The 27414-nt window shown below is 41.1% G+C and overlaps 1 protein-coding gene across 1 annotated transcript in view; it reads right to left on the reverse strand.

Annotated features, from left to right (window-relative positions):
• The window catches only part of NTRK2 (neurotrophic receptor tyrosine kinase 2), a gene marked incomplete at both ends in the record, with an annotated part of 200950 nt that extends 175501 nt beyond the window's left edge, over positions 1-25449 (reverse strand). The window contains 4 exons of the mRNA XM_079548056.1: positions 1624-1692; positions 7826-7897; positions 8141-8215; positions 25241-25449. Of these exons, the coding sequence (XP_079404182.1) occupies positions 1624-1692; positions 7826-7897; positions 8141-8215; positions 25241-25449 (425 nt within the window). The remainder of the gene's footprint in view (positions 1-1623; positions 1693-7825; positions 7898-8140; positions 8216-25240) is intronic.
• Between the last annotated feature and the right edge of the window lie 1965 nt (positions 25450-27414).

Raw genomic sequence — 27414 nt, forward strand, 5'->3', positions numbered from 1 at the left:
CATAGAACCTAAAAGAAACTGTTCACCTGAGATGAAGAAGTCCAAGAGTAGTTTGATTTGTGCTTGAGAATAAACCTGTTAATTGCAGCAGACTAACTCCAAGGAAACCCCAACAGAGTTGGAAGCACAGTATGCCTTCAAAGTTGCTGTAATTTCCTTTTGAAGTTACAGCATACCCACCCTTATAGTTCTGCATCCCGTGGAAGTAAAGGTGACTCTGTTTCTACATTATCTGCTTAGAAACATTAGGCAGACCCCAAACAAAGCACACTGCACTGGTCCATATCTTTCATCCTATTATTCAAGGCCATGCCTACAAAAACACAGAAGCTACAGATATGTACACGCTAACAGTGTCTTTTTGGCAGGGACTTAATAAAAGTGTGAAGCAACAGAAGCTTCAGCAGCAACAGATCTATGGAAGGCATACAGCAGTTTCTTCTGCAGCTAGCTAGTCTTTCATCAGTGATCGGCTGTGCTCACAACTGCCAAGTTATGAAAGAAAATTCCAATGAGCAATGTTCCTGCACTGTAAAGAAAGAGATTATACCAACTTAATCATCAACAAAACATACCTAAGGGGCATAATCTCCTTTTGCCTCACCGTGATTTACTCACTTCATTTCTCACAGGATGAAGTTCACTAAAAAGGGGTTCAGGATTGCTAAGCCTGCGTTGCAATTCTTGAATTGGCATTTGGGTAATTTCTGACCCTGACCTCTGAGCTCTATGAGAGCAGCCTCCCTCTGTTGTACAGCTCCAACTCTTTCAAAGCTCCTGAATTTCCTCTACAGGGAATTCCTCTTCCATATATTTGCAAAGACTGCACACAGAAACACAATACCAGGCCTTAAAAGTTCTTTCAGAAAAATCAGTAAGGAAAATCATTATTCCAAAGTATTCAAAAGACAGTCTCTGTCTTCCCTATGTCTTATGTCAATATCCCCAGTCCCAAAGTCATTTGCAGACCTCATCTTTTCTGCAAGCCTCAAATATAAGAAAACACTATCTGCCTCAGAGGCAAGTTATGTCCTCTTCTCTCATTTTTTAGCCTTTAAGAATAAAATTTTGGAATGTGCACTAATTCATAATCTCTGCTTGAAAGAGCAGAGCATAAAAATGTAATATTGAAGTGACTGGCAACTACACGTCCATCAGTACTTCATTAGCAAATGATTTCTTAAGGCACAATTTTTTTTCCCAACTTTTTGCAACTCAAAGGGAAAATAAAAACTTTCTTTAATATCCTAGTACAACCACAGCAGCTGTAGGGTCAATATGGGAATGTAAGACAGAGAAATCATTTGACATTTTGTAGATGGCTGTGCTAAACTAACTCAAATGACATTTTCTGTGAATTAACTCAAAAACAATAAAAATATTTCACAGCTGAAGAGGCTTTTTCAACCTGTTTATTTTTTATAAAACATACGTTTGATTCCAGTCAAGCCCTGCAATGAAAATTTTTCTGTATTTAAATCACTGACATCACTGCTTGCTTTGGATCTGAACTTCATTCCAAACCACTGACGGCTGTCTATCTTCTTCAACGGAGAAAACTTCTAAGTCTTGTTCTTCCACTGTAGCCACAAATAAGATGTATTTTAAGAAATGTCAACTTACAGATCAGACAAACCCAGATGGCGAAAAGGCTTCTTGGACAAACTTGAGAGCTTGTTTCTAGATAAATTGCTATGGGAAGAGAGAAAGATTGCATTAATTAGGATTGCTTCTTCTTAAACTGAAAATAGAGTTTGTCTCTCTTAATGAAATGAAGAAATAAAACCAGTGCTAAAAAGCCTTTATTCCTTTTACTTCAGTTGGAATGAAAGTGTGCTCTTTTTACAGCTTGATGGGTTTCAAGCATTTGAATCCAATCTGTATCTGAAGTCAAGTACATTCAAAATCAAAGTCAGCAGGGGACAATATTTTCACTTTTAGCTCTTCTGTTTATTGCAGAAAAGCAGCAGATTTAATTGTGTTTCAAAAGTATTTTGTCAAGTCCAGGTGTTAATTACATGCTCAATTTATTCATAAGTGAAATGGGTGTATCCCTTCCTTTGATGCTGCACCATACTCTGTACTCACACAAACCCTCCTTACATGCCAGCACACATCCACATCAGAGCCTTTTAGTTATTCTTTTCAAATTGCATGTACAATATGCACCCACATGGAAGATCAAAAGGAAAACTGTAAAATGCCTATATTGGGCTTTTTTATGTCAATTAAGCACTTATGGTTTCCAGTGGTAATTAAGTGAAAGGTCCTCTCACTTTATGCAAAGAAACGTTCATGTGAATCAGAAATACTAACCCCCTTCCCAGGCTTACAAAATTGCTCTCTCCACCCTAACCCAAAATAATGTTGTCCCTCTATTGATTTATCAGTCCACCAATTAAAGACAGTGAGAGCAGTAAGCTGTAAAACTGCCAGCAGTACAGTGCAAATCAGTGTTATGAGCCAAAATACCACACAAGTTTTATGTGGTATTATAAAGGCGCCAAGGGGGCTCCATAGCTATAGCTGCATTGCATTTAAAACCAGGGATTAAACCTTTTTTTTACCCTGACTAAAGAACATAGTATTTAATTCCCAAATTTTCAGTCCTCGATTTCTGAGTACAAGTCAATTTTCAAAGAAATTACAAGAGTGCAAGTTGGATCTTCTACAACGTTTCAGATCAGAATCCTTACAAGATTTTATTTACCATATTTCTTTATTGATTTGTTCCAGCATGCAACCATCTGAAGTTTACAAATTGTGTGGTTCTAATGTTGGAGCACAAAATAGATGAGATACTATTTCAATTGCCAGATGAACTAGCCTGCCCTACTGCTGATGTAGGTGGATGCATCTAATTGATCCTGATCAAGTAGAATCATAGAATCACAGAATCATTCAGGTTGGAAAAGACCTTAAAGATCATTGAGTAGAACCATAATTAACCATACTAGCCTAACTCACAACTATCCACTAAATCACAACCCTGAGCAAGTATATCAAAATTGAAGTACACTTTGCACATATGGAAGAAAACATGTTTGAGTAAAATACACCACTTTGAATTTTTTCCCTAGTAAGCAGAAGTTATATGTTGAAATGCTAAAAAAAGATGGACATGGGCTTTTGTCTCCAGCATCGAGGCAACATGGAATATTGAATTTAACCATTCCATGCACAACACTTCACTCACCATGTGGGAAAGCCCCTCTAGTTGTGACACTGCTAAGCAGTACATGTGGATGCCTCCATGGCACTCCCAAACGAGGCAAGTGCCTGTTTTTCCTACCTGCACAGCAACTGAATTCTACCCTTACCAAAGGACAGTCATATATACATGGGCCTCCACTTGCAGGAAGGTGTTCATGCCCTCGCTAGTGGGAGGCAATATACTCCACATCATGTATGGACCAGATTTGGCTCCTGGTTTCCACATAACACAGGACTTCCACTTCCATTCCAGGAGGACCTAACTATCAGACAGTGGACTCCTCAGGAAAATCTCTGTCCAGCTGAAGCCATTTTGTTTTGCACAAAATGTTCAACAAGGCCAGCTTAGAGAAAACAAAAGTATTTTAGTAGCTGTAATTGTTGTTTCAGATTTTTACCAGCTGCACTTGATGCATACCAGAAAAAGGAAGTGAGAAGCAGTACAAAGAGTAACAAAATTAATTTCTGCACCTATATTCCTGGTCATGGGTAGATACGTTTAGTAATTCCAAGACCACAGGGATCATAGGCCTTTATTCCATATAGTTTAGAGCCTTAACGTTTTTCAAATTGACAAGTAATTCAGTAGAAATTTTTCAGGCCACCATTATAGAATTATCATTTTAAAAGACACTTTGACAGTATATTTACTGCTATACATCTTTTTTCGGGAGCTGAGCACTTTATATTGATTATGAAGATTCCTGCTGTGATCTCTTTAATTCATGTTAAGTGAAAAAATCACTACCAGTCTTATTATGAAGTAGTTAAGGCCTGCACTTCCACTTCCATGGAAGGAGAATATAAATTAGTTCCCCAATTCAACTACACACAAAAAGATCATGGTGAGCAGGAAGATCCATCTGGGGTTCTAAAGCCTAAAAAAAAAAAAAAATGTTGCAGCACACAGCTTGGCTCTAAAGCTGCACCTAAGAAAGGACCAGAATTCAGTCAAAAAGCATGTCTGTTTTTTACATACAAATATCAAGCTCACTTTAAACTAACCAGCCTTGACAAAACCAAGTTGTGGCAATTCAGGGAGTGCAAGAGCAGCTTGAGAAGCTATGTAAATATGTACCCAGGTAGCAAGACAGGCACAGCACTCCACTGCAGTATCACTGAGCCGCTTGCCTTTAGGGCTCCACACAGGGAGAGAAAAGAAATAGGGGGAACAGATCTAAGGAGAAACAGGGAGAAGAGTTAAAGAAGTGGGCATTTTGCTACGCTCAGTCTCCCTCCACAGGCAACTGCATGATCTGCTTACAGCTGGAACCAGCTTTGTATGTGCACATGGGAAAGCTGCCACTGGGTTTCAAACACTTTAATTTGTCTGCATTTCCTAAACCTGGTAGATAAGTAAGCACATCTTATTACCTAGATTTATATGCATAAAATAAACACACATTTATGCTTCATCAGTGCAATTATACAAAGCCTGGCACATAACCAGAATTATTTTTCAATATTCCAGGAAATAAACACTTGCTGCAAAATATATTTTTGTGTTTAAAGATACTGACAGAATACCATGGATGTGTATTACACAAGTCCATTAAAAGTACTGTTAGTAGCAGGCAAACTTATGAATTACAGAACTACTACTACTAGTGTTACTTGTTAAATGTAACTGTTGACTAATGTGAGTCCAAGTTCAATGAAAATATCAGAACTAGATAAGCAAGATTACCTTCATTTAAATAATATCTATTTGAGCAATTCTCCTTCAGTTGTTTTTCTTTTTTTTTTTTTATATTATTACTCAAGTCTTCTTATCATCCTTACCTCCAGAAAGGTATTTGGCTACAAATGTTTGTCCAAGAAAAGAAGATGACGACAAAAAAGGGCTTAAGGAAATCTCTTAACAGATTCCTTATTATCTCATTTTTCTAGATGACTTGGAAAACAAATGCTGTATTCATATAATAAAGATCTTTAAATATATCAGAAGATTTTTCATGTTAGAAAGAGAAAACTACAGCAGCATCACCAGCAAAATTAAAGCTTATGCAGCTACTTCAGTAAAGTGTTGGCAGTTTTTGTTTTCTTTGTGGGGTAATAGAAAACTGTTGCTTTAAAATAGAAAACTTTTCAAAGGTCTGTGCAGTTCACTCTTGCAAAGTGAAATTACTCCAGCTCTTGATAGATTTCACTGTCCCAACCACAACAGGAACTGCATTTCATTCTCAGTGCAGTCAACATGAGTTTTACTGCTGATGACAAGCACTGATTTGCTGGGGTTTTCAGAAACATTTTAGCATGCATCAAGACTTCCCAGAAAAAAATAAATAAGTGCATTTTTTTGCAGGATTAATAGATCAGCCTCAACAAAAAATATCACCCCACTTACTGTTTTGTGACATGTATATAAAGCAGGTGGTGTCATCTAAAAATTTCCATCTTATCTGGGGTTGCCCTGTTTCTGCTAACATTAGTAATTCCTCACCAAAACAAAATGTAGCATGAGACTGAATAAGCTCCTGGATCACAACATAATTATCTTGAATCAGGATTCCATGTACATCAACCTAACAAATGTCAGCCAGCCTAATTTGTTTCTAAAAGGTCATTCCATGAACTACAGATCTCATAAAGCCTGATCACCAATCACTATGTGTTCCATGTTTGCCTGCGTGCTCCAGCTGAAGCTCTTCCTGTGGTTAAAATATTTTGGAGATACCTTATCCACATGTTCTTTCAGTGAATTTTTGCAGTGTCTACCTGTCCATACAGATGGGAAAGACTTCCAAACATTCATCTACCTTGATACAAATTGAACTCATTATTCATCATCCTATATTCATGGTCATAGAGACAACTGATTACTCTCCTCATTACAATTGCTCTCTTTTTCAAGATAGAGATATATATTCCCTTTCAGTCTTCTCTCTATTGGACTGAACATACTCAGCATCTTAATTTCTTAGAAGATTTCTTTTACAAAATACTCTACTAGTCCTCCCTGTAAGATCTTTCTACACATGTAGATTTTAGTATCCTCATCCTACATTTAGTATACTCATTTTAGTATCATTTAGTATCTAAATAGATGCCTTTCCTGGTCATGGGTACAGATGCCAGGATAGCAGCTACACTAATGGGAAAAATCTAACATTAAGTTCATTTTAATCCCAGACTGAATTTTCTCTGTTCTACTGCATTAAGCTAAGATTCTGTCCCAGTATAGCAACTGAACTGTTCGCATCTGTGCCTCTTGACCAGTAAGTTCTCATTGCACATTTCCACAGACAGCACACATGCATTGGCTTTACAGAGTTTCATCTTTTGCAATCATAATTCACTGAGTAATTCCCTCATAAGCAGAAGAACAAATTCACTTCAGGAATGTACTTCCTTATATCACCAACTAGTTATAGTAAAAGTTATTTATTAATGACTGTAAGAAATAATATGGCCTTACAGCTAAGCAAAGTCTGGTTCACAGTCTTCGAGTGACAGTAATTATATTTAGGCAGAAACAGATATTCACATCCACTTTCTTATGTAAATTAATTGCTATTCTTTGGAAAACACAGGTGTAGAAAGTGATTTCATTTTATTAGCAAAGCCTTGAGCTTGGTTCAGCAGCTCTTACATATTACATGGAAGTATTTTTGGAAGCCTGCGGGTTGGTCTTATGTCTTTTTGATCTCATTAGGACCTAACAAAAGCAAAGGGTTGAGTAAGTGCTAAACATCTAAAGAAGATGGATGGACTGAAAATATACACTTGAATATTTGATTAAAATAGAGTACCTGTGAGGAACTGAGCCCGACACACAATCTCAACATTTTGTAGTACTGGACCCACGATCTTCCATGTAAGTAGCAAAGTGATCTATTCTTTAGCTGTCCTAGCAAAAAGTTCTACAGTCCTTCACAGGCATGTATGCACATCTAAAGTGTAAGTAAGCTCAAAAAACACAGGCAAAAAACTCCACTGAACACCAATTCAGCTTCCTGAAATTCATGAACCACAAACTGCAGTTGGGTATGAAAGTAATCTCATTCTTATATTCTGCTTTGGCAACATTTGCTTAGATCATGAGTGAGCTTCTGAAGTGAATCTTCTGTTCATCCTCACTTACAGGGCTCTGCTTCACAATCTTGGCACAGTCTATGGGAATGCAAAGTGGTCAAGCTACACTTGAAGATATGCTTACCCCATGCATGCAGCTACTGCACTGTAGCTGCTAAAATACATTTGACCCAACGAATCAGGCTAAATCCAGTCAAATCCTTGTCACTGAGTGCAATGCATAGAGGGTGGACAATGTGCCTGCAGCACCAGCTCAGTTCAGCTGAGACAGACACTGTGCTATACTACGTACTAAAAAAGACACAGCCAGAGACCACTGCTAGAGACAGGATAATGAGTTAGACTGTCTTTTCACTAGCCTACATTATGTCCCTATGGTCAGCCAGTTCTATATCATACATGCCCTACACTCTGCGAGTTCCTTACCATACATACCCTACTCAGGTCAATGAATGACAGATGGTCACTATACGTCTGTCTCGTTATAACATTTTTTATTAAAGAAATGGTAAAAGAGAGAAAGAAATTCACAAGAGTTAGGGTTTGGATTTGAAAGGCAAGCGCTTTTCTTACTCACATGTATTGTAGGTTGGCATTTTTCACAAATGCCTGACGGGACACAAATCTTAAGCCTGAATCCACCACGGTCCTGTGAAAACAGATAAAAATGTTAGAGTAGTCCACTTAAAATACAGTGATAAGAACAATGATAATAAATGGCTAAAATGACAGTGTGGGGGAAATCACTACAAGGCTGAACTGCAAGATGTATCACTGTCCTCTGTAACATATAAAGTCATACTTACACTCTAACGAAGTCTGTACATACTTCCATGAGAGAAATGAGAAATGAGAAAAAGTAATTTTAAAAATATTTATTCCATGTACTCACAGATTTTTAAGTCCAACGTAAAATCCAACTTCATTGTCATTGATACTTTCTAATTTTCTCTGGTTTGCGATGTAACTGTTGAAAAAGCAGGACAGAAAAGAGTATGAGAGTGGTTCCTGTCATGGCTTTGATTGTTCAGAGGCCAAGTATTGAAGCCTGCGTGCTTCACTGGTTGCTGACCTATTGCAACTAACACTAAGCCCTAGTTAGATCTTCTGCAGTGCACAGGTACACCTTAAAATCTTCCCCATTGTTTAAATTATACTTTGAGGTCTGGAGGAGAAACAGTTGAGTTTTACAAAGGGAAAATGAAGCAGTGCTCATCAAGGAAGGAAGTCACCCTGAAGACAATAAATAAATCTGCATCACAATGTCACCCTTTTCCAGGACACTGCTTCCCTACATCATGCATTCTGTAGCAGCAAAAGGATCAGCCACGATGGTGGCAGTGGAGTTAAGCTACTTACATTTGGGGTGGGATCCCTTAGTTTTACTTCCCTTGTATGGTTAGCTTAATCACTTGTTAAACTGATATCCACCTTGTCACAAAGCAGTTTCAATTTTATTCACAAGATGTAGCAATAAGAAAACAAAGGAAAGGGAGGATGCATTGCATGATACTACATAAACAAGAGGAATTTAAGAGAAGAGAAACTGTCATAGTGGAGCAAAACACTGAGAGTACACTCTCATATGAAGAATAACTATCTGAGCCCCAAAAAGCTTGCGGGCATGCAGGATGGTCCTTTGTGTCATTATCATGTGCGAGCTATGATTGTCCAGTGGTATCCTACAGATTTTAAATTAAAATGTTGTCTGTGGAATTATATAAACTGTTAACTCTTCTTCAGCAAGAAAAGAGATTTCATAGCACAAATAAAGCTGTCTAATAGAAAGGGTTAAGTAGAAACTGCAATTCGTTTACCTTCACGGGCTGAAAAATAACTCTGATGTACAAAACCTCCCTTCTAAAAAGTCCATGCATTTCAAAAGATAACACCAGTCACGAAGAAACCCAGAAATGCGCTTGTACTTTCATAAATATCCAGAACTAATCAAAGCCACAGGTTTGCTTATAAGGTTAAAGTGTTTCTTTGATAGAATAAAAATTGTTTTCACTTTAAGAATTTTTTTCCTATTCAATGAGAATTCTGATGAAGTGGAAAGGAAAGAGTATTGCTTTCCCAAAATCAACTAATCTACTTTAGCTGGTACGTGAAAGAAGTATGTTGTGTGCCCACATCCCAACAAAAGCCTGAGAATCCCAAGAGTTGGGCTGGGCTCTCCTCCAAGCTATAAAGCTGACTTGGGCTATACTCTTGCCAAATGCCAGGGAAAGCAAAAAAGCTTCCCTTAATGGCATTCACTGTCTCTCGGGAAAAAAAGAAAAGCAGTGAAATGGCACTAGAAGTCACTAGTGTGACACTAGACAAAACACATTATCACTGCATCATACGACAGTGAGCGCTCTGCGGGTCTTCATAGGCTAAAACTGGCCATTACAAGACTGTGGCTTACTTTGCATTTTGTGCATGCTTCCCTGAATTTTTAAAGGCAATCTGATCCTACCTCTAAGGATTTGTTAATCTATTTTGTTAGTGGTGGTAGTTGGGAAATTTATATATTTTGCCAAGTAAAAACAACAGAATTGTTTATTAAAGACCCCCAGTTCATCTATCTGAGTACTGCAAGGGGGTGCATCTGGACCTCCCTTGTTCATTATTTAATCTTCTCTGTGACTTGGACCTTATCATGCTAAAAAGAAGTTATGCAAGGGATGTCTAAGATATCTTCCTCATCCTGTCCTCAGTGTTCAACCAATGAGAACCCTGCTGAGACCAGACAGACACAGAGAAAACATAAGAGAAATGAAATAAAGGAAAACAGACAGGGAAACACAGGAAGAAGGTACTCAGAGAAATATAAGAAAATAATCTGATGGACCAATTGCAGTAGCTGAAGATTAAGCCATCAAAAAAAGCTCTGACAACCACTGCCATAACACACATCCATCTCTTAAACACATTTATCACACATCTGCATTTGACATCACAATTTTAATCATAAAAGCATTGAACAAGAACCTCCCACTAGGACAAGCTACAGAATTCTGACATAACTTATAGAGTTGCATAGAAATATATTAGTGTATTACATTCTGTGGTAAACCTCAGCCTATGTAAAACAGCTCAGCTGTGCTGCAGTGAGAGAAGCCACCACAATTTGCATCAAACAAAGATCCAAACGCACAGTCTATTAAAATAAATCAGTGTCAGTCTGCTAGGGAACAAACTAAAGGAACGGCATTTGGGAGGAAGAAGCAATAAAAATTCACAGCCTTTTCTCGTCTATCTTTCTCTTGCTGTGCAAAGAAGGGACGTTCTTTACTCTGATTTTAGCCTCTTTATGGTGGATATAGCAAATGACTTATGATTCCAGTTTCTCACTAACTTGAAGAATCCCAAAAAACTCAAAACCGTTGACTCTGCATAACTGCACTTCAGGTGAAGACTGAGAAGAAATTCTGACTAACTCAGAAAAATAGCTGCTGTGTGTTAAAACACCCTCCATACAGTAAAAGGCAGCAAAACTCATTTCATACCGCTAGAAAACCTTGCGAAGAGTGGACAGATGTAATTTATCATAAGCAAGGACTCTTAAGCTTCCTCACTTGCTTAGCAAGACTGTTTTAAGTTAAGCTTCTGCAGTTTTTTCATAGCACTGAGAAAGAACAAAGTCCAATGACTAGCTGTACACTTTCAGGGGAAGTTCTGTTTAATTTAGAGGGAGGTTCGAAATAAAACCTCTTCTCTAACTGAAGTCTATTTTTACCTTCTTCACAACTACTCTACCTTGATGCTACTTATCATCAAACATTAATACTCTAAAAGCTCTGTCTTGCAGTGGGCGGCGCTGAGAAATGTAATTTGCCTGCATGTCCTTAAGAACATCCACCCTGTTCTTTAACTGAAGGTTTTTATTGTAGCAGAGAAGAAAAACATCCTGACTCACTGCTGGCTGAAGTCACATGAGGGGCTTGGAAGCTTCCCCTGCACACCACAGCAAAGTGCAGCACCACCAAAACCTGGCTGGAAAGCACCCAATGGGATGGTGTAAGGCACCTTGCAAATACCAGCTACTGCCTCTAAGCCAAACCCTCTGCTGTCCGCAACACTACTCACTTGATTATACCATAGCATTCTGTCTCTCCTTCAGTGAGTCATCAGTAAACAGTATCTGGTTTTAGACCCTTAATTTCATCTCCCCTTTGTAAACTACTGATTAATTCTAATAAAGGCATTCAGAATCATAAACCTACTGACTGCATATTGCAAACTACAACAGTATGTTCATTTCAGCATGCTTCAACAGCTATTGAACAGTATCACACACTTTACTCTTTCTGTAACCTTCTGGAGAGGGTATTTTGAAATCCCATAGTGAAAGAGTTAGCTCTTCCATACTCTTTTCAGGAGAGCCAGCTCTTCATTTCTGCTTTTTACATATGTGAAAGACTGCATATTGCATTTGCACTAAGTCAGCAGAGCCACAACTGAACTATGATAGCATGGAGAAACATGTTCTGCACTTTAAATCAATTCAACTTCCTTTGTGCTTCAGCAGCTCATAGAACTATTAAACTTAGAAATGACTTTCAAAGACTTTCTTTTTTAAATTGAAAAGAAAAAAAATCGGCCAGCAGAATTATATCCCTTTAAATTATATGATTGACTCTATTTCCTCTGTGCTAACATACATTAATATATACTACTCCATTTAGAGCTGCAAGGGCATGCTGGATAACTCAGCACACACCAGCCTGAACAACATAGATGTAAGCATATAAGACTGTAATTGGGCTCCAGAAGTACTGCTGCCAGGAAGCTCCCTTTATGGGAAATATATTTTCTTAACACACTGAAAAATAAACCAACGATATGTTTAGTCCTGATTCATATAGATGGTTAAAAAAAATAATCAATAAACATTCCCTAGTGAAATGGAATGTTTCTGAACTTTGGGAAAACTTCTTACTCTAAGTTATTTTTTCATGTAGTCTTTAGGGAGAAAGGCAGCACACTCCAAACACTGGACTAACGTAGATGAATTACTATTTAATGACATGTCATGGATGTCCCTAATCTACATTACTGTGAGAGTTGTACGTAACATCCAAAATTAAACACTGCAGAGTTCCCTACTGCTGTATTTTCTTACAACTCAAATGTCAAAACAAGTTCATCAAAAGGTATAGTAAAACTTACAGAAACTTTCAGCACACCTGGGCTGATTTATGGTTATGCATCAAAATCATGCAAAATTTGTAAGCTTGACACAAAACTTGATGGAACTTGGCAGATTCAAATGGATTTCATTTGTAGCCCCTCTGAAATCAAACTTAAAATAATGCTTGAGGGGTGTGAACTCACATAGTTTGAAAATGAAGCATAGAGCTACACAATGCTGCGTACAAGGAATGCCAGGTTTCAGGCAGATGCAGGAACCAATGATATAATCTCTACTCAAGCAAGAAATATTTACACATAGAACCAAGCTCCCCATAGAAGAGAAATTCTGACAGCATGCAATGAGTACAGTGCAGATACCCACAAACTGAAACTTCTCTAGAAATAAGCTGAATTTTATACCAGTTTTTTACTGGTTCCGCTGTCGTCATCTGCTGTCATCAGTCCAGATTTCATTAGGCCAATCTCAAGAACTTTGATGGCTGGAAAAGCATGCCCCAACTCAGGGAAGAAGTGCAGTGTCCAGTTAGTCCACCACAGATCTATCAAGAATTCAGTAATTTTACAAACAAGTGCTTGACTCCTTGGCTGTCAGGTGTCTTCTGACAAATTCTGAGCAAATGCTGTGGTGATTGGTGGTTTGTTGTGTTTTTGTTTTGTTTTGTTTTTTTAACTATGAATCACCTTATATTTCATGAAGAATGGAAATGCAACTATCACAGGCTGTTTAAAAGTCATCCTTTAGGGCTATTCTTCCTCCCAATTAGAGCATTTAACCATGAGTTAGATAAGACAACAGGAGATAGCTCTTCACATATCATGAATAACACATATCACTGAATAACGCTGGGACCTGTCTTTGCAGCCACTGGCACATGCTTTTTTTGAGCAAATGCTTCAGTACACACTCAGATAAGATGCTGTTCAGGTCTATCTGGAGCAAGATATCCCAGGTCAGTGAATACAGTTGGCTTTAACAGTTCCCTGTTCTTGACGTATGGTTGTGCCAACTGGAGACAGCAGTGGTTCTATGCCAAGCTACTGAGGTTATTCAGTCAGTAGTATCCAATTGTTACCATGCAGTTTCCATTGGGAATTTCTCCTTTAATGCTGAGAATCCTGAACAGTTAGTGCCAGCCCAAGAACTTAAAGCAGGAGAAAGCACAAATGCAGTGGAGATCCCAATTTGGTTCTGGCACTGCAGGAGCAGATCCATAGCCTTTCTTATGACTACAACTTCCTGGGAAGTGGAAAGCCCACAGTTTGCCTGCCAGCCAGCCTTAGTTCACTCTTTACAGAATGCAAACATGAAGGCAAAAGTGAAAATAAACGAGTATGTCTGCAATGCAGAGTTTAAGGAAACAGTTACTATATTTAGAGGGAGAGAAAACGAAACATAATGCACCCTTGGGCTTACTTATGTCTCTGGTTTGGCTTCAAGGTGTTTGCTCTGTTCTATTCAAATAGCACACTACCAAATGAAGCTAACTCTCAAGACAGTTCATGCAGCTGCCCATATTTAAGATTCATGCCCTTGATACATTTCATATAAGAACTGCATTTCCCAAAATTAATGCAGAGCTTACTTAACTATTTTCTTCATTTGGATCACCATTCAGAGTACCTGTCTTCCCCGCTGAGCTCCATGAAGTTCATACAGCTAAAATTTCACCAAGACATCAATTTTTGACATTTCTCCAGAGGTCAGTTGACAGCTATGGTCTAGCTTTTCTTTAGCAAAGACATTTTGGAAATGCTGATATTCCTTGATATATTCAGAAAGAAGTATCAGTTGGACAGACAACAAACTATTAAATCAGAAAGGTATATCTTAATCACTGACTTTATACTTATCTAGAAAATTCATTTCAACTACTGTGCATGAAATTGTCTCAGCAGACTGTCAAGAAGAGACTTAAACTACTGTACCAGGCCCTTTATAACACATACACTAAAAATAACACATTATATAAACACAAAAGAAGAGTGGTGAATGTGGCTCTTTATTAGTTCTTCACAGTGAACACACAGAAGAGTAAACATTCTTTTTTATCTTTTTGTAATTTGGCTTGTTAGTATGAAATACCATCTTGAAGGAACATATAAATACAAACAAATACGTGACATTTTTCCTCCTACAAAATCACCTATTGTACTGACTTTTCAAAGGATAGTAACACAATTGCTCTTTTTTTCAGCACTTGTATACACTACCTCTGCAGCTGTTACTGGCCTGGATGCAAATGAGAATGGAAAAATATCAGTTCCGTAACAGGACTGCTCCTAACTATCCTTCAGATGTATCTTTTCAGTTCTCTCAGTGAATCAAAACATTAAAGCATCTCAGTTGATGTCAAAACCTTTGAATTCTTTTCTTCCCAGGCACGAAGCTCAGGCAGTGACTGTGGAATGGAAGTCTGAAGTGAGTTGCACATCCTTCAGTTAGATTAACACTTGTTGACATAAATCAGTCTGCTTCACAACAGTTCAAGTGCTTTTCCTATTTTCAAGTTTTAAGATGTTCAGCATTATGTGTGTCTTTTTACAGAAGTTGCCCCGAAAGTAATGCCTCCTACTTATTTCCATAGAAATTATAACAGCTACAAGGAGCACGATAACACTGTTTAATAGAGCAAATTCTCAGCTACAAGATGGTATTTTTCAACATAGTCACCACCATTAGCATTGGTCTGCATGTTGTGCTTGCAAAAATCTGCACAAGTAGAGGTGACCCACTGTCACTGTTGCCACTGCAGAAATACAACACCTGGTGCCTAAATGTGCTCACACCCATGTTGTTATCTCTATCAGTGTTCAACAAGCATCAATGAATGTTAACAGGAGCAATTTTTTCCAATTCCAATTTTAGAGGAATTCAGTGACACACTTTTGCCGCATATGTACTCCCATGCCAGACACCATTTTGTCTGACTGCTCCTCTGCTGCCATCTGTCACGTGGCGACAAAAGGTAAGGGAATATTGCTGGGAAGGTTCAACCTCTACTGCCATACCATCAACATTGCTGCTAATGTTGTGGGCCAACATAATAAAATGGGAGGCATTTCTTTTGGAGCAGCGCTTGTAATCTAAGATGAAATATTCCCTCTGAAATTCCCTCTGAGATCAGTCTGCCTTCTACATTTACCTCCACTAGTTGAAATCCACACTTCGCATTATTTGGTTTCAAATTACCAGATCTTGGAATGTCAAATATTCTGTTCATGATATTCTGATCAAGAATACCTGCTCTACTTTGCACTTTACCATTCACTGTGTGTAGCACAACTTCCTGCCAAATGCAGATCAAAAGGCAGTACTTCCAAATGATGAAGTGACACTACAAAATTTGAGGGCATCTATTCAGGAAAATCCACGTATATCCTCTTAATAGATTAAATTTGCTAAATAATATGACTGCTGACATCTCAGATAATATTCCCTTTTCCATAAGCTATCAAAAGTAGTTCTTCCCCTATTTTTACGTAAGTCTTGAAAGTCTACACACATGGTAATAATCTCTATCACTTTTCTCTGTGATTACTAAACAGAGAACTCAGCAGGTAGACGTTTTTCCAATCTTCAACTGATACCGTCTGCTGCTGTGGTTCACAATTCATTTCTTAGTCTCCTTTTCAGGACCTGTGAAACATCTTGGGTAGACTTCAGTGCAGGTCTGTCTTCTCCAAGCTTTACACTGTATTTTAATGGAAGATAAATACATCTTCATATTATGTTACCATAATATTGTTTTGTTTGCTCCTCTAGGCCCAGAACATGTTGCCACCTAATGTATGTCAGTACCAATATTATTATTTTTATTTAACCACAGCATTTTTTCAGAGAAGGTTTAAACAGCATTATAAGTACTTTGCTAAAGCTTTCCAGGGGGACTCTTTGCTCTTCCACATCTACAGTCTCCTCTTTCTATTATCATACTTATTTCTATTACTTTCTCTCCTGTATTTCTCTTCATTTTAATTGGCCAATGTTTTTAATTTACAACTAAAGATAGCACTTTTCTTCATTTGAAGCATCCTATTTTTCACTTAATGCAAGTAGTTTCCTACTTGCACTGCTTATATTAGCATAATGATATATTTGTTACACTGTCTGAACACGTGTCAGGATCCACCGTATTTCTAACACTTGTGCTGACTGCTATGTTACAGCCTCTTTTTCCATAAATTTCTGTTTCTGTACTTGTCCAATTTGACTTTCGGAAAATCCTCCCATGCAGTGATACACACAAACCACTGTACTGTATCTTCCTTCAGGTTTCTATTTGTATTTCTGTTTATTCTGTTGCTTGATCTATACACATTGCCTTTGCTAAAATGAGATCAATCTGATTTATCACTGCATTCATTTACTGTTACACTTCACTGTTACACTTCAGCAAAATCTACTCTTTTCTAACTGTCAATTTTGACATTATTTCTAATCTTTGATCAGCTTTTCTGCTGTTTTCCCTTCAAACTATACACTTGCTTTTCGTATACCTCTTTCACAGCTAGTTTTGAAAGACTGGTCTTCTACAGTTTTCCTCCAACTTTTCCAATATTTCTGCAAACTCATCTTCTCCTTATCCACCAGTGCTTTCATAGCATCCTTCCATTATCTTCTGTCTCTGCCACTGCTTGGGAGTAGATCAACATTTTTCTCATCTGTCAGCAGTTTGTTCTTAAGGCTCTTGCAACCACACCACATTTCTGCACACACCTTTCAGTGCTCCTGCAATCTATATACCTTGCAGCACATCCCTTTCCCAGGATGGATGAAGTGTTCACCTGCAATTACATAAGCAGGTGTCAGCCAGACATTTTGCTGACATCCCCAACTTTTCAGGACTCTCATCCCCTATGTCATTCACTTCAGATAACCTCTGTGAAGAGAAAAACTGCTTCATGCTAAATTGTTCATTTTATGTCATGACAAGAGATGGAAGTATTTTATAGCAGACTGATTCTGTCCATATAATCAGAGCAAGCCAACAGAAGGACCGAGTGCCCTTTCTCTTTACAGACAGAATGCCATGGAGGGCTGGGAGAAGTGTTCAAGGCAGGAAAGATCAATACAATCTTTCTTCCACCTACTCTCACTTCCACAACAAGTGGTATATTTCTGCAGCTGTGCCACCTAGGTCCACGTCCGCCAAACTTCACAGGCTCCAGGCAACAAGGTGGCCACTGCACACAAACACAGTGCAGCAGCTGCAGTGATTGCTAAAACTGAAGGAAAAACAAAACAAAAGAAACAGAAAAGCCTACAGAAGTAGCATCCAGCTTTAATATTTTTTCTAGCTAAGTGCCTTAAAGTCACATGCAAACGTGCCAATTCAAAATGTTTGTAAATACGTTTGAATCTAACTTGGAAAGTTTAACATTTTGTGTACATGTGTAAGTGTGCAATACACTGTATTCAAAAGATATTTACATTCCTTCCACTTTAAGTTGTGCGAGTAAAATACTTCATTGTATGCCTAAGTTCACTAGTTGGTCCCACTAAAGTCAATAGAACTGCTCCCAGCAGGAGGGTAGTGTGTTCATCAGGTGAGGACTACTGTACACATAACATGTTCAAAAAACAGTTTATTAGAAATTAGAAAGACGTGAGTCTGGAGGAGGAAACAGGAGATGAATAACCAATATCCTATTCACCTGCCTATACAAAATAAAATGGAATTTCACCCTCTTGAACTAGACCCATAATCACCAAATAGGTTCTGTTGGTTTAAAAATCAGATCAAAAGCCTGTCTGTATGAGGTAGCAGGCCACAGGCTGGAAAGAAATTATGGATATTGCTGTCCACTATGGTCCAGAGCACTGGGTTCAGTTCTTACCGCCTCCTAAGGGAAGTCTCTCAAAGGACACCATACCATAATGCAACCTGAGAGAGGGCAGCCTCAGCCATACCTGTTTGTGCAGCTCCCCTTTCTGCTGTAACCGAACTCTCTGTGAAGCAGGAACAGGACCAAGCCTTCCCCTGCACAAGTACTGTGGTCATTTAGCTTAACAGACTGTCCTCTCTGGCCAAAAGCAATTCAGATGCTCCACATCAAGTAAGGCAACTCAGACGGGAAGAACTGAGGCAAATCCACATCTGTATGCCATACAGGACAATGTTACAGTTACAATGCTGACATGCAAGACCCAGGTTCAGACCCGCACTCTGCTTCAAGCTGTGCAGTCCCAGCATGCTTCATGGAAGAGGTTTGGTTGGGCCACGCAGACATCTCACTCGACAGCTTGACACTTCTTGCTGGAGGAATAGTTGTGCTTTTCTGTTCACCTCGCTGAACCAAGCCCCCCAGGTTCTCTGCAGAGAGTGGAGGCAGAGGATGTCTCCATCAGGTAATTCACAGCAGGAATCTAATTTGGCCTCCTGAATCACTTCCTGGAAGAAACACGCTCTCCATTGCTGGCAGGAGAGCAGCCAGATGCATTAAGAACCTTCAGTGCAGTCTGCAAGGAGTCACCAGATTTTAAATGCTGCAGCCTAGGACGTTCCCAGACATGCTGAGCAAGTCCAGCGCGTGACACTCACAGCACATGCTGTGAAGTCTCTCAGTGCATGCCCGTCAGTCTGACATGCCCAGTATGTGCACTTGATTTATCCACATACGCTTGCTGTGCTGTCTGGCATTTAGAAAATCAGACAGTTGTTGCAAAAGAATGGGAAAAGTCACGTCCTATACACACTTCATATGGGATAAAGCATCTGATTGTGTAATACGCACTGCACTGGATATCAGCTGAATATGGCCCTAATTATTTTTACTTGTAGGCTCAGAAATAAAAAAGTAAAAATAAATCAACAAGTCTCGAACTGAGAGATTTCTTTTGGCTCAGATGTCAAACCATGAGGAAGAAGAGTGAACTCGCCTGGGCCGAGGCAGAGCTCCCATGGAAGCCCAGGAGTATTGTCCTTTCAGTGATGTTATGTTTCTGCAATGGAGTAACTTTGATTAATGCATTATGCCTTTATTTAAATACCAGGTGGACGTAAATAGTGGGCCATGTATTCTCTGTGGATCCAGTAAAAGCTTCTGTAGTGACTGCAGGTACCACTATTTTGCACATTGGAAGCACTGTGCAGGTTTATTTCAATAAAGAATTAGTGAAAAATTGAGAAGCATCCTTCTAAAACATTCCATCTTGGTGTCCTTTTGATTCAACGTATGTAGTCTTCAGAGGGTAGGAAAATGCTGGAAAGCCAAGAAAACCCCAGAGAAACATACATCAAGTAAAGCAGTAATAGGCCCTTTCTGTCCTAAGGGTAAAACAGGTAGGAAAACACCTGAAAAAAAGTCACTGCCATTCTTCCTTTGTGTCTTCTACTCTGCCTTGGTGGAATATCAGCTCTGTCAAGTTTTGCCATTGACTTTAACAAGGCCTCATCTGAGCATCAGCTTTCGCTTAAATAAAAGGCATCAGAGCACCTGTCAGAGCACCTGGCTGGATTAGAATCAGTTCAGGTTGGTTCAAGTCACATTATTTAGAGATTGGAGATTAAAATGCCTTGGGCTTCCTTGCTCCACTTTCTCCTAGTTCTGCAAAAGGTGTATTTCTTGAAGCCTTGTCTGGGAACCAAGAAATACTGACCTGAAATTTGATCTTCAGGAATACATCCTAACAGTGACTAAGTCAGAAACAAGAATAGATGAATTGGTGTGAAATATATTTAATAGTTCCAGCTATAAGTTCTGCTGATAATCAACATTCAGTGGAGGTCATGTTCTTCCAGGAAATTTTTTTAAAACTGCATATTCACAACAGAATATCCATGACATGGCTTCTTTCCCATAAGTGCATTATGGTTCTTCAATGTTATGTTAATAGAAGCTCTGTAAGAAACAGTATCTCCATATACATATTTCAGTGGAGTTTAAGCTTCGTTTGCTTTATGTGGTTTCTGAAAATATAGGCTCACTATCAAAAGTTGAATTAAAGTGCATACCCAATATACATGATTTCAATAGCACCTCTGTGCCTACATACATTTCTATAAAAAGATCCTAGCAAACACAAACAGTGTGCAGTAACAGAGCAGTGCAGGCATATGGCTTTCAAATGTCTGTAAATTTATTTCTCCACTTGAAATAATGTGAATTAATACAATCAGTGCTCCACTTTTTAAAAGACAGCTTTCAAAGAGAGGCTTTTGAGATGTGACAAGCTAAATATACTTTTAACATCAGTAAGTATTGAGAGGGTTTTTAGGATTTTTAGAGTTCCCTGCTCCATTTTTTGTCGTTTGTAACTTTTCATTACCTGCTATACACATCCAGCTTGGGCAAGGAGATTCTGCTAGCCACCATCTTCAATGTGTTGTTAGACACTGCCGCAGTGAGAGATGACAAACAGGGATGAGAAAGAAGCATAATCCAGAAAGACTTTTTTTCCTCTTACTTGACAACAAAATCCAAAATGTAGAAATAGGACTCTTGTTTAGTTGTATAAAAAATTTTATTTTATCATGATTTGAGATCTGGAATCTTGCTATGCTGCTGTCCCCCTTTCACTTAGCATTAAAAAAAAAAAAAGAGAGAAAATGCCATCCTAACCATATCTGAGGCTGGACTGCCTAGCCCTCTGTTTTCCCATTAGTAGGGGAGGAAATGCAAGCCTCTCGAAAACAGCATATTCAAGAGTAAAGTCTTGAATCCAAAGAAATGGCCTTCATTTTCATGTATAAATCTCAAACATCTCTTAAAACTCGAGCGACCAAAGGCAGTGTTTCGCCAGCCCACTCCTACACAAGGCTGAACACCTCCTGATGGATGCTGCACTCACCCAACTCGCCTCAGCCTGCTGGAGAGAGCCTCTGCCAGTCCCCAGAAGCCCCATCGCTCCTTACCAACCGGAAGGACAAGGAATAAAACATGCCATAGAGAAGGCGACCTGAAAGCAACAATACCCTGCATATACAGAACCCTTTGATTTATGATCTTTTAAATGTTTTTAGAGTCTGGAAATTAAAAAACTGATTTTCACAGTGCTTACTTTAAACTTACCCTAACCCATCACCTAAAACTTTGAAGAAAGATGAGAAAAAAGTGACAAATTCCTAAAATGAGCTATTATATCACCAGTGTCCAAAACCTCTTTAATAATTTGTAGCCCAGTGCCTTGTACTTTACTGTATAACTCCAAGCCACTAGAAAGAGCTTTTCAATCCAGCTAAGCCACCTAACACTGCAGAGCCAACAGTTCCTTTGAGGAAGAAAAGGCTAGGAGCTGAGAAACCTTCTAGATTTACATTATATTTATAACTTTACATTATATTTAATCTACAACGGTCTAGAAATCTGAAATGAAAGAGACCCAAAATACCAACAGCACTGAGCTTCAGATGAATTTCAATATGCCTTTTTTTTAGCACAAGCTCACGTGACTTGTTAAATAATTTACTCTATAAATTACTTATCCTGTCTTATTTATTAACAATTCTAGAGTGCTTTATATAACTGCATTAGTAATTTACTTTGTGGTTTTGAAACGTACGCAATACACAATCACCTCTCTCTTCTACTAGGCAAGCATGAAGAAGTCACCTACTATTTTGCTGGCAAGCAATTCTTCCTGACACACACCAATTAATTTCAAATTCCATTTACCTGAATAATCATAAGTCAACGTATTAATGACTTGATACCAGAAACTGGGCCAGGAATACACTAACAGCGCAAGGAGTTTCTTTGAAATCAAGATCTATGAACTGTCACACTTGCTGACATATACTAACAATACACACTTCTTAATGAGAAAGTATCAGACTGATCCTTCCACAAAAAGTCTTGAACACTTTTGATGCTAGTAACTTACTACCTACTAATATTCTTGCTCCAGTGATCTCAGTGAGGACTACTTATCTGCTGTAGTGCCTGGATTTAACAATGCTCATACACTTGTTTTGCTCTCACCACTCTTGTTCCTCAGCTCTTAGCATGAGCTTCAGTGACTGATATCACTGTTTTAATGTAGGGCTTCACTTTGGAGTACCATTTATCTCCAGTAGTATCAGCGCTACCAAACAATTATTATGATTGAGCTCCGTTTTGATGAGCAGTTTTAGCACTGGCATATGCTTTCCAGATCAAGACCAGCCCATGTCAGCATTCTAACAAACAAATCCAAAACCTTATGAGAGGCAGAGCATTTCCAGAGTCTGTCTCTTATTCCTCAGAATTAGAAAACTTGCAAAACAACAAGGAAGGGAAAGAGTGAGAAAGATGACTAAGAAAAGCACCAGGCAGAAATACTCCTATGCCCTCCTACACTGAGTTGCAGCAGTCGGGCTTCACATGGCTGATGCAGAAGTGCTCTAGAGGTCTTTCTGCTGATTTCTGTATGTTTAGACACAGATCCAAGCAGGAATACAGTTACACTTGGACTGGTAGGAGTGGGTTCATTGGGCTTTAACCTGCCGTTTGCCTGTGGGCCACTATGGAGACGAAGCTCCATGCACGGAGCAGTATGGGCACACACCACTGTGGGTCTGCTGTTCCTACCATCACCACCCCATCTCTCTCCCAGCTCCCAGGGTGTCCCCTCGCATCCTTCCAGCTCAGCAGCCAGCCCTCTGCACCACCACAGGGTTACGTGTCCACCTGAACCATATGGTTCTCGCCAAACCCCAGAGTACGTAGCCTAGGTGTGGGACTTTAAGCAGTCAGTGGACACCTTGCCTAAGATTGCCAGATCCACTCCAGTCGAGAGGAAGGCATAAGGGATAAAAGGAGGATTGGTCTCAACAGGCATGTGGGAAATAGATGGGGACAAATTACCAGAAATAGTCTTATGCTCTTCTCACTCTTATTCATACCAAAAGTAATTCCACCGGAGATGAACAGAATTGTGCTCTTGTATCTACAGAGCACAAAAAAGTAAAATCAGGTCTCATGCTTTGTAAGTAAAATGTAATGCTTCAGTCTATTAGACAGGTTTCTTAGCTAGAATAAAGCAGGGTATGCAGTGTTAAAAAGATGTTTTCACAATCTGCATCTACCATATAAGAACCACTTTCTCACATATTTACTGTTCACTAAATTCTCACAAAATAATATGATGGCCATTGCAGACCAACTTTTATGTCAACAAAGTCATCGAAGAGCCTTCACGTTCTGTGTTAAAAGTACTCTGGGAAAGACTGTCTTAAATACGTGCCACAGCATCTCCTGAGAAATCCATGAGTCAAAATTATTTTTGGATCACCAAACATGACAACATGCAATGTCACAGAATGATACAGTAAAAACTGAGCAGAACTGTAAAGACAGCAATGCTGAAAAAAACACAGGGCACAATAAAAGCAAGAAGCACCAGTGCAAAATGACTAGACATGTTTCAAGCTGGTCATGGATGGAGTACAAATTTATGTACGCATTTCTTTCCCTGGCCTTTTAAATAGATTTTAAATTCTAGGGGGAAATTGCTGCATTGCCTCCAAATAGGAATTATGAAGTAATAAGCCTAGGAAAGCCTATGAAAATGAGCGGTGATTCATAGTTCGAAGCAATCTTTTTTAAAAAAGTAATCCACTGAATATTAAGCAAACATCTGAAACAGTAACTGCTGTAAGAACTTGGAAATATTGTAGGTCCTAAAATCTACTAAAGATAGGCTACAGAGGAACAGCAGGGATGAAAGCCCCCATTTTTTCCCCTAAACTCTCTGGGAAATGCAGCAAACAGACTACCAAAATCTGCAGAAAGGTAGCCCAAAGGCTATTGAATTAATCTAATGTCACACGACACTTTGTGTCATTTTTGTGTTGGTTCTAAAGAAATCTGAGAAAGAGGAGAAGGAAGTAGAAATGAAACTGCGAGAAATCTGTACGGATTTAGGGAAAAATATTCCAGAAGGTTTTACAATAAAATTGTCACGTGAAAAAACGTTTGTGAATTTTTGTGAAAAAATCTGGAAACAACAGGGCCCGGGGAAGAAAGAGATGGAAAAAGCAAATTCAGAAGTCTTTCCCCCCAGGTCTGTCATCTGCACCCCCGTGTCCAACATTTTTGCTCAGCAAGTGTCCTTGTGCCTTTTCTCAGCTAAGGCATGCAGATGACCCTCAGTGCCAGGCTGTCAGAGGATGCAGGATTGAGCAGGAATTGCTATACAACTCCCTTACCAGAATCAGCTGCTGGCAAGCAGAGATGGAAGTCACACACAGGTTGAGACAGAAAAAACTTTTTGCTCGCTATTAATGGGTGTCCTAATCCTCCATCACTCGCTAAGAGAGCACCGGGCTCGTTCCCCTGCAGGCTAGGGGCCAACTTACTGAGAAGGGCAAAGCAGGCTTGCACTCCTATGGCTCTGGGAGGGGAGACAGTTTGCGGCTGCTCTTTCTCAGAATATGCCGCATCCCTTCCCTTTCTTTTTTATTTTTTTTCCCCTAACAGAAATAAGGTACAAGTGAAGAGACAGTGAAGAGGGTGAAATCCCACTAAAGCTCACAGGATTAAACTGGGGGCGCGAAAGTAAAATAAATCAATAACTTAAAACCTTCTCCGGGTCCGCTGCAGAGGTGCGCTGGGGGCTGCGCTCGCCCCGGGGTCGGTCAGGACTGGAGGCAACACCGGGCTCCCACCCCGCTCCGCGCTGCTCCGCGGCCGGCAGCGACTCCGCACCCACCTCCCGTCCCGCTCGCGGGGAACCGCATCGCGGCAATGGGGATTTATCATCCCAGTGGGCTCGCAAGGGAATCGCTGGCAAGTCGAGTGCAATTAAATCACAGCGGGCTTTCGGGCTCCCAGCCACCGCGGCTGCCCACGGAACAAGTGCACCTCCGCGCGGGGAAGTTGCCCTCCGCCCGCCGCGCCCGGACTGGAGCCGAGGCCGGCCCGTACTCACATCTCGGTGACATTGTCATCTTCGGCGCTCCGCTGCGGCACGGGGAAGGAGGCGATGCCCGGCACTGGCTCCGAGCACCAGATCCGCCAGGAACTGCAGCGACAGGACGCGGGGCAGCTTAGCGCGCCCCGCCAGCAGCCCAGCACCAGGCAGCACAAGCCCCACAGCCGCGCAAGGCCGGGACCCGGCCTCCGCCGCCAGGACACCATGCCTCCCGCTTACTCCAGCGCTGCCCGACTGCCTCCTCCCGCTGCTGCCGCCGCCGCCGCTGTCGGGGCACACGCCCGGAGGGAGGGTGCGCAGCCTTCTGCGCCGCGGGCCAGCACTCCGTGGCCGGGGCTCACATGGGCGCGCCGCGCGGCAGCCGCAGCCGCCCCGCCGCGGTGCCCGCCCGGGGCTGCGGAGCGGCGGGACTCGAGCGAGCGGGACTCGGCGTGACACCTGCCCCGGCCCCGCGGGCGGGCAGCGGCGCCGCCTGCCCCCGCGGCGGCTCCCGATGATGCTGCAAAACGCTCCGAGTGGAGCGGTCGGGGCAGGTGGTGGAGGCTGCGCTCCTACCTGCGGGGGCTCGGGTATCACTGCCCGCGAGAGAGAGGCGGGCGGGGAGAGAGGGCGCAGCCCTCGGCGGCGGCGAGGCTCGGGGTTCCGAGCTCGCCGCTTCACGCACTGTCTCCTCCTCCCTCCAGCTGATAATAAAGCAGCCCTAGCTCCTGCTCCCAGCCCAAGCCGGGGAGCTGCCGGCAAAGTGACGTGGAGGTGACGCAGAGAGGGGCAGAAACTCCACAAAATGAGCCTGAAATCTGAAATCCAAAAAAAAAAAAAAAAAAAAAAAAGAAAAAAAGGGAACAAAAGCAACTAGGGAGGGAGGAGGGAGGAGGATAGGAGGGAGGGTGCCGAAGAGAGAGATACCAATAGGCAGTCTGATCCGAAGCCTTCGCTCACTCGCGTGTACAGCCACACTCGCTCACACACATACTCATGCACACTCACGCACCCCTGGGAGATGTGGGACCGCCCCGCCGCAGGTGCGGACGCTGGAGCGGAGTGGGAACACTTTGCCGGGAGGCAGCGGGCAGCTGCCGGGGCGGGGGCGACGGCACCCTTGGCTTCGGGGCGCTAAATGAGGATGCCTTAAGAGCCCTGGGAAGCGGCAGATGAGCGGCCTTTCTCTTTCCCCGGAACGCCCTGTTCATCCCTCGGCAGCTCAGCAGTCTGGTTCTCGTTCTCCCCCACAAACGTCCCCATGTTCCTCTCCCCCCCCTTCCCTCTCAGGGTGCGGATTTTCCGCAGCGATTTTTGCGCCCGGATCCCGCCGCAGTGGCCGGAGCTGCGCGCACCGCAGGCGCCACCGCGCGTCCCGCCGCCGCCATACACCGCGCCCGCGGCCGCCGCCCCGCGGAGCTCCGCGGCACCGGCGACAATCGGCGCCGGCCGTCGTTTACACCCGCTCCCTCCCGGCCCGTGCGGCGCCCGGCTATGGGGGCTCCTAGAGCTGGGGGTTATCATTTGGTACACATCTGATCTACACGCGTGTCATGTGTTTGCAGATTCAACGAGCGAGCGGTCGGGGAAACTGGGGATCGCAGTGTTGCTGTTCTGTCGTTTCCGAGTCACTGTTCCCCGTGTCCTGATAAATGCCGGGCAGTCACTGCCTCATTGGTTGGCAGACTGCTTGCTTGCCTACATGCCATTATATTCAAAGATGGTGATAGCCCTTTCTTACTGAATTGCTAGGGCTGTGTATTTTGAAATGAGTAGATCAGGGTTCCACCTCTGAGTTAAAGAAAGAATGGTCACAGAATTTTCACTACGATGATACAGAACAAGTTGTCACTGTGCTGTTTAGGAAGTGCTCGGGAATCAATTTGACATGTCACATATTAATTGACTGAACACTCTGTTCTATTTGCATTTCTCAGGCTACGGAAAAATACAGTTCTTGCATTCATAGGCCTGACACAGTCACCGTCAGGGCTGTTCTGCTTTCAAAGAACATCCTGCTAACACAGCTGCAGACATACCTCGCCGGAACTCTGATTCATGCTTCTGTATAGGGCAATGAGTAAAGACTGGAAAAAGATATGTAAATTAAAATAGTGTCAATCAGGTTACCATATTTACGTCAAATCTATTAGAAATCTGAATAAAATGGTTACATGTGTACAGGTCTTCTA

This window comes from Tetrao urogallus (genome assembly GCF_951394365.1).
Source record: "Tetrao urogallus genome assembly, chromosome: Z".
NCBI classification, from domain to species: Eukaryota; Metazoa; Chordata; class Aves; order Galliformes; family Phasianidae; genus Tetrao; species Tetrao urogallus.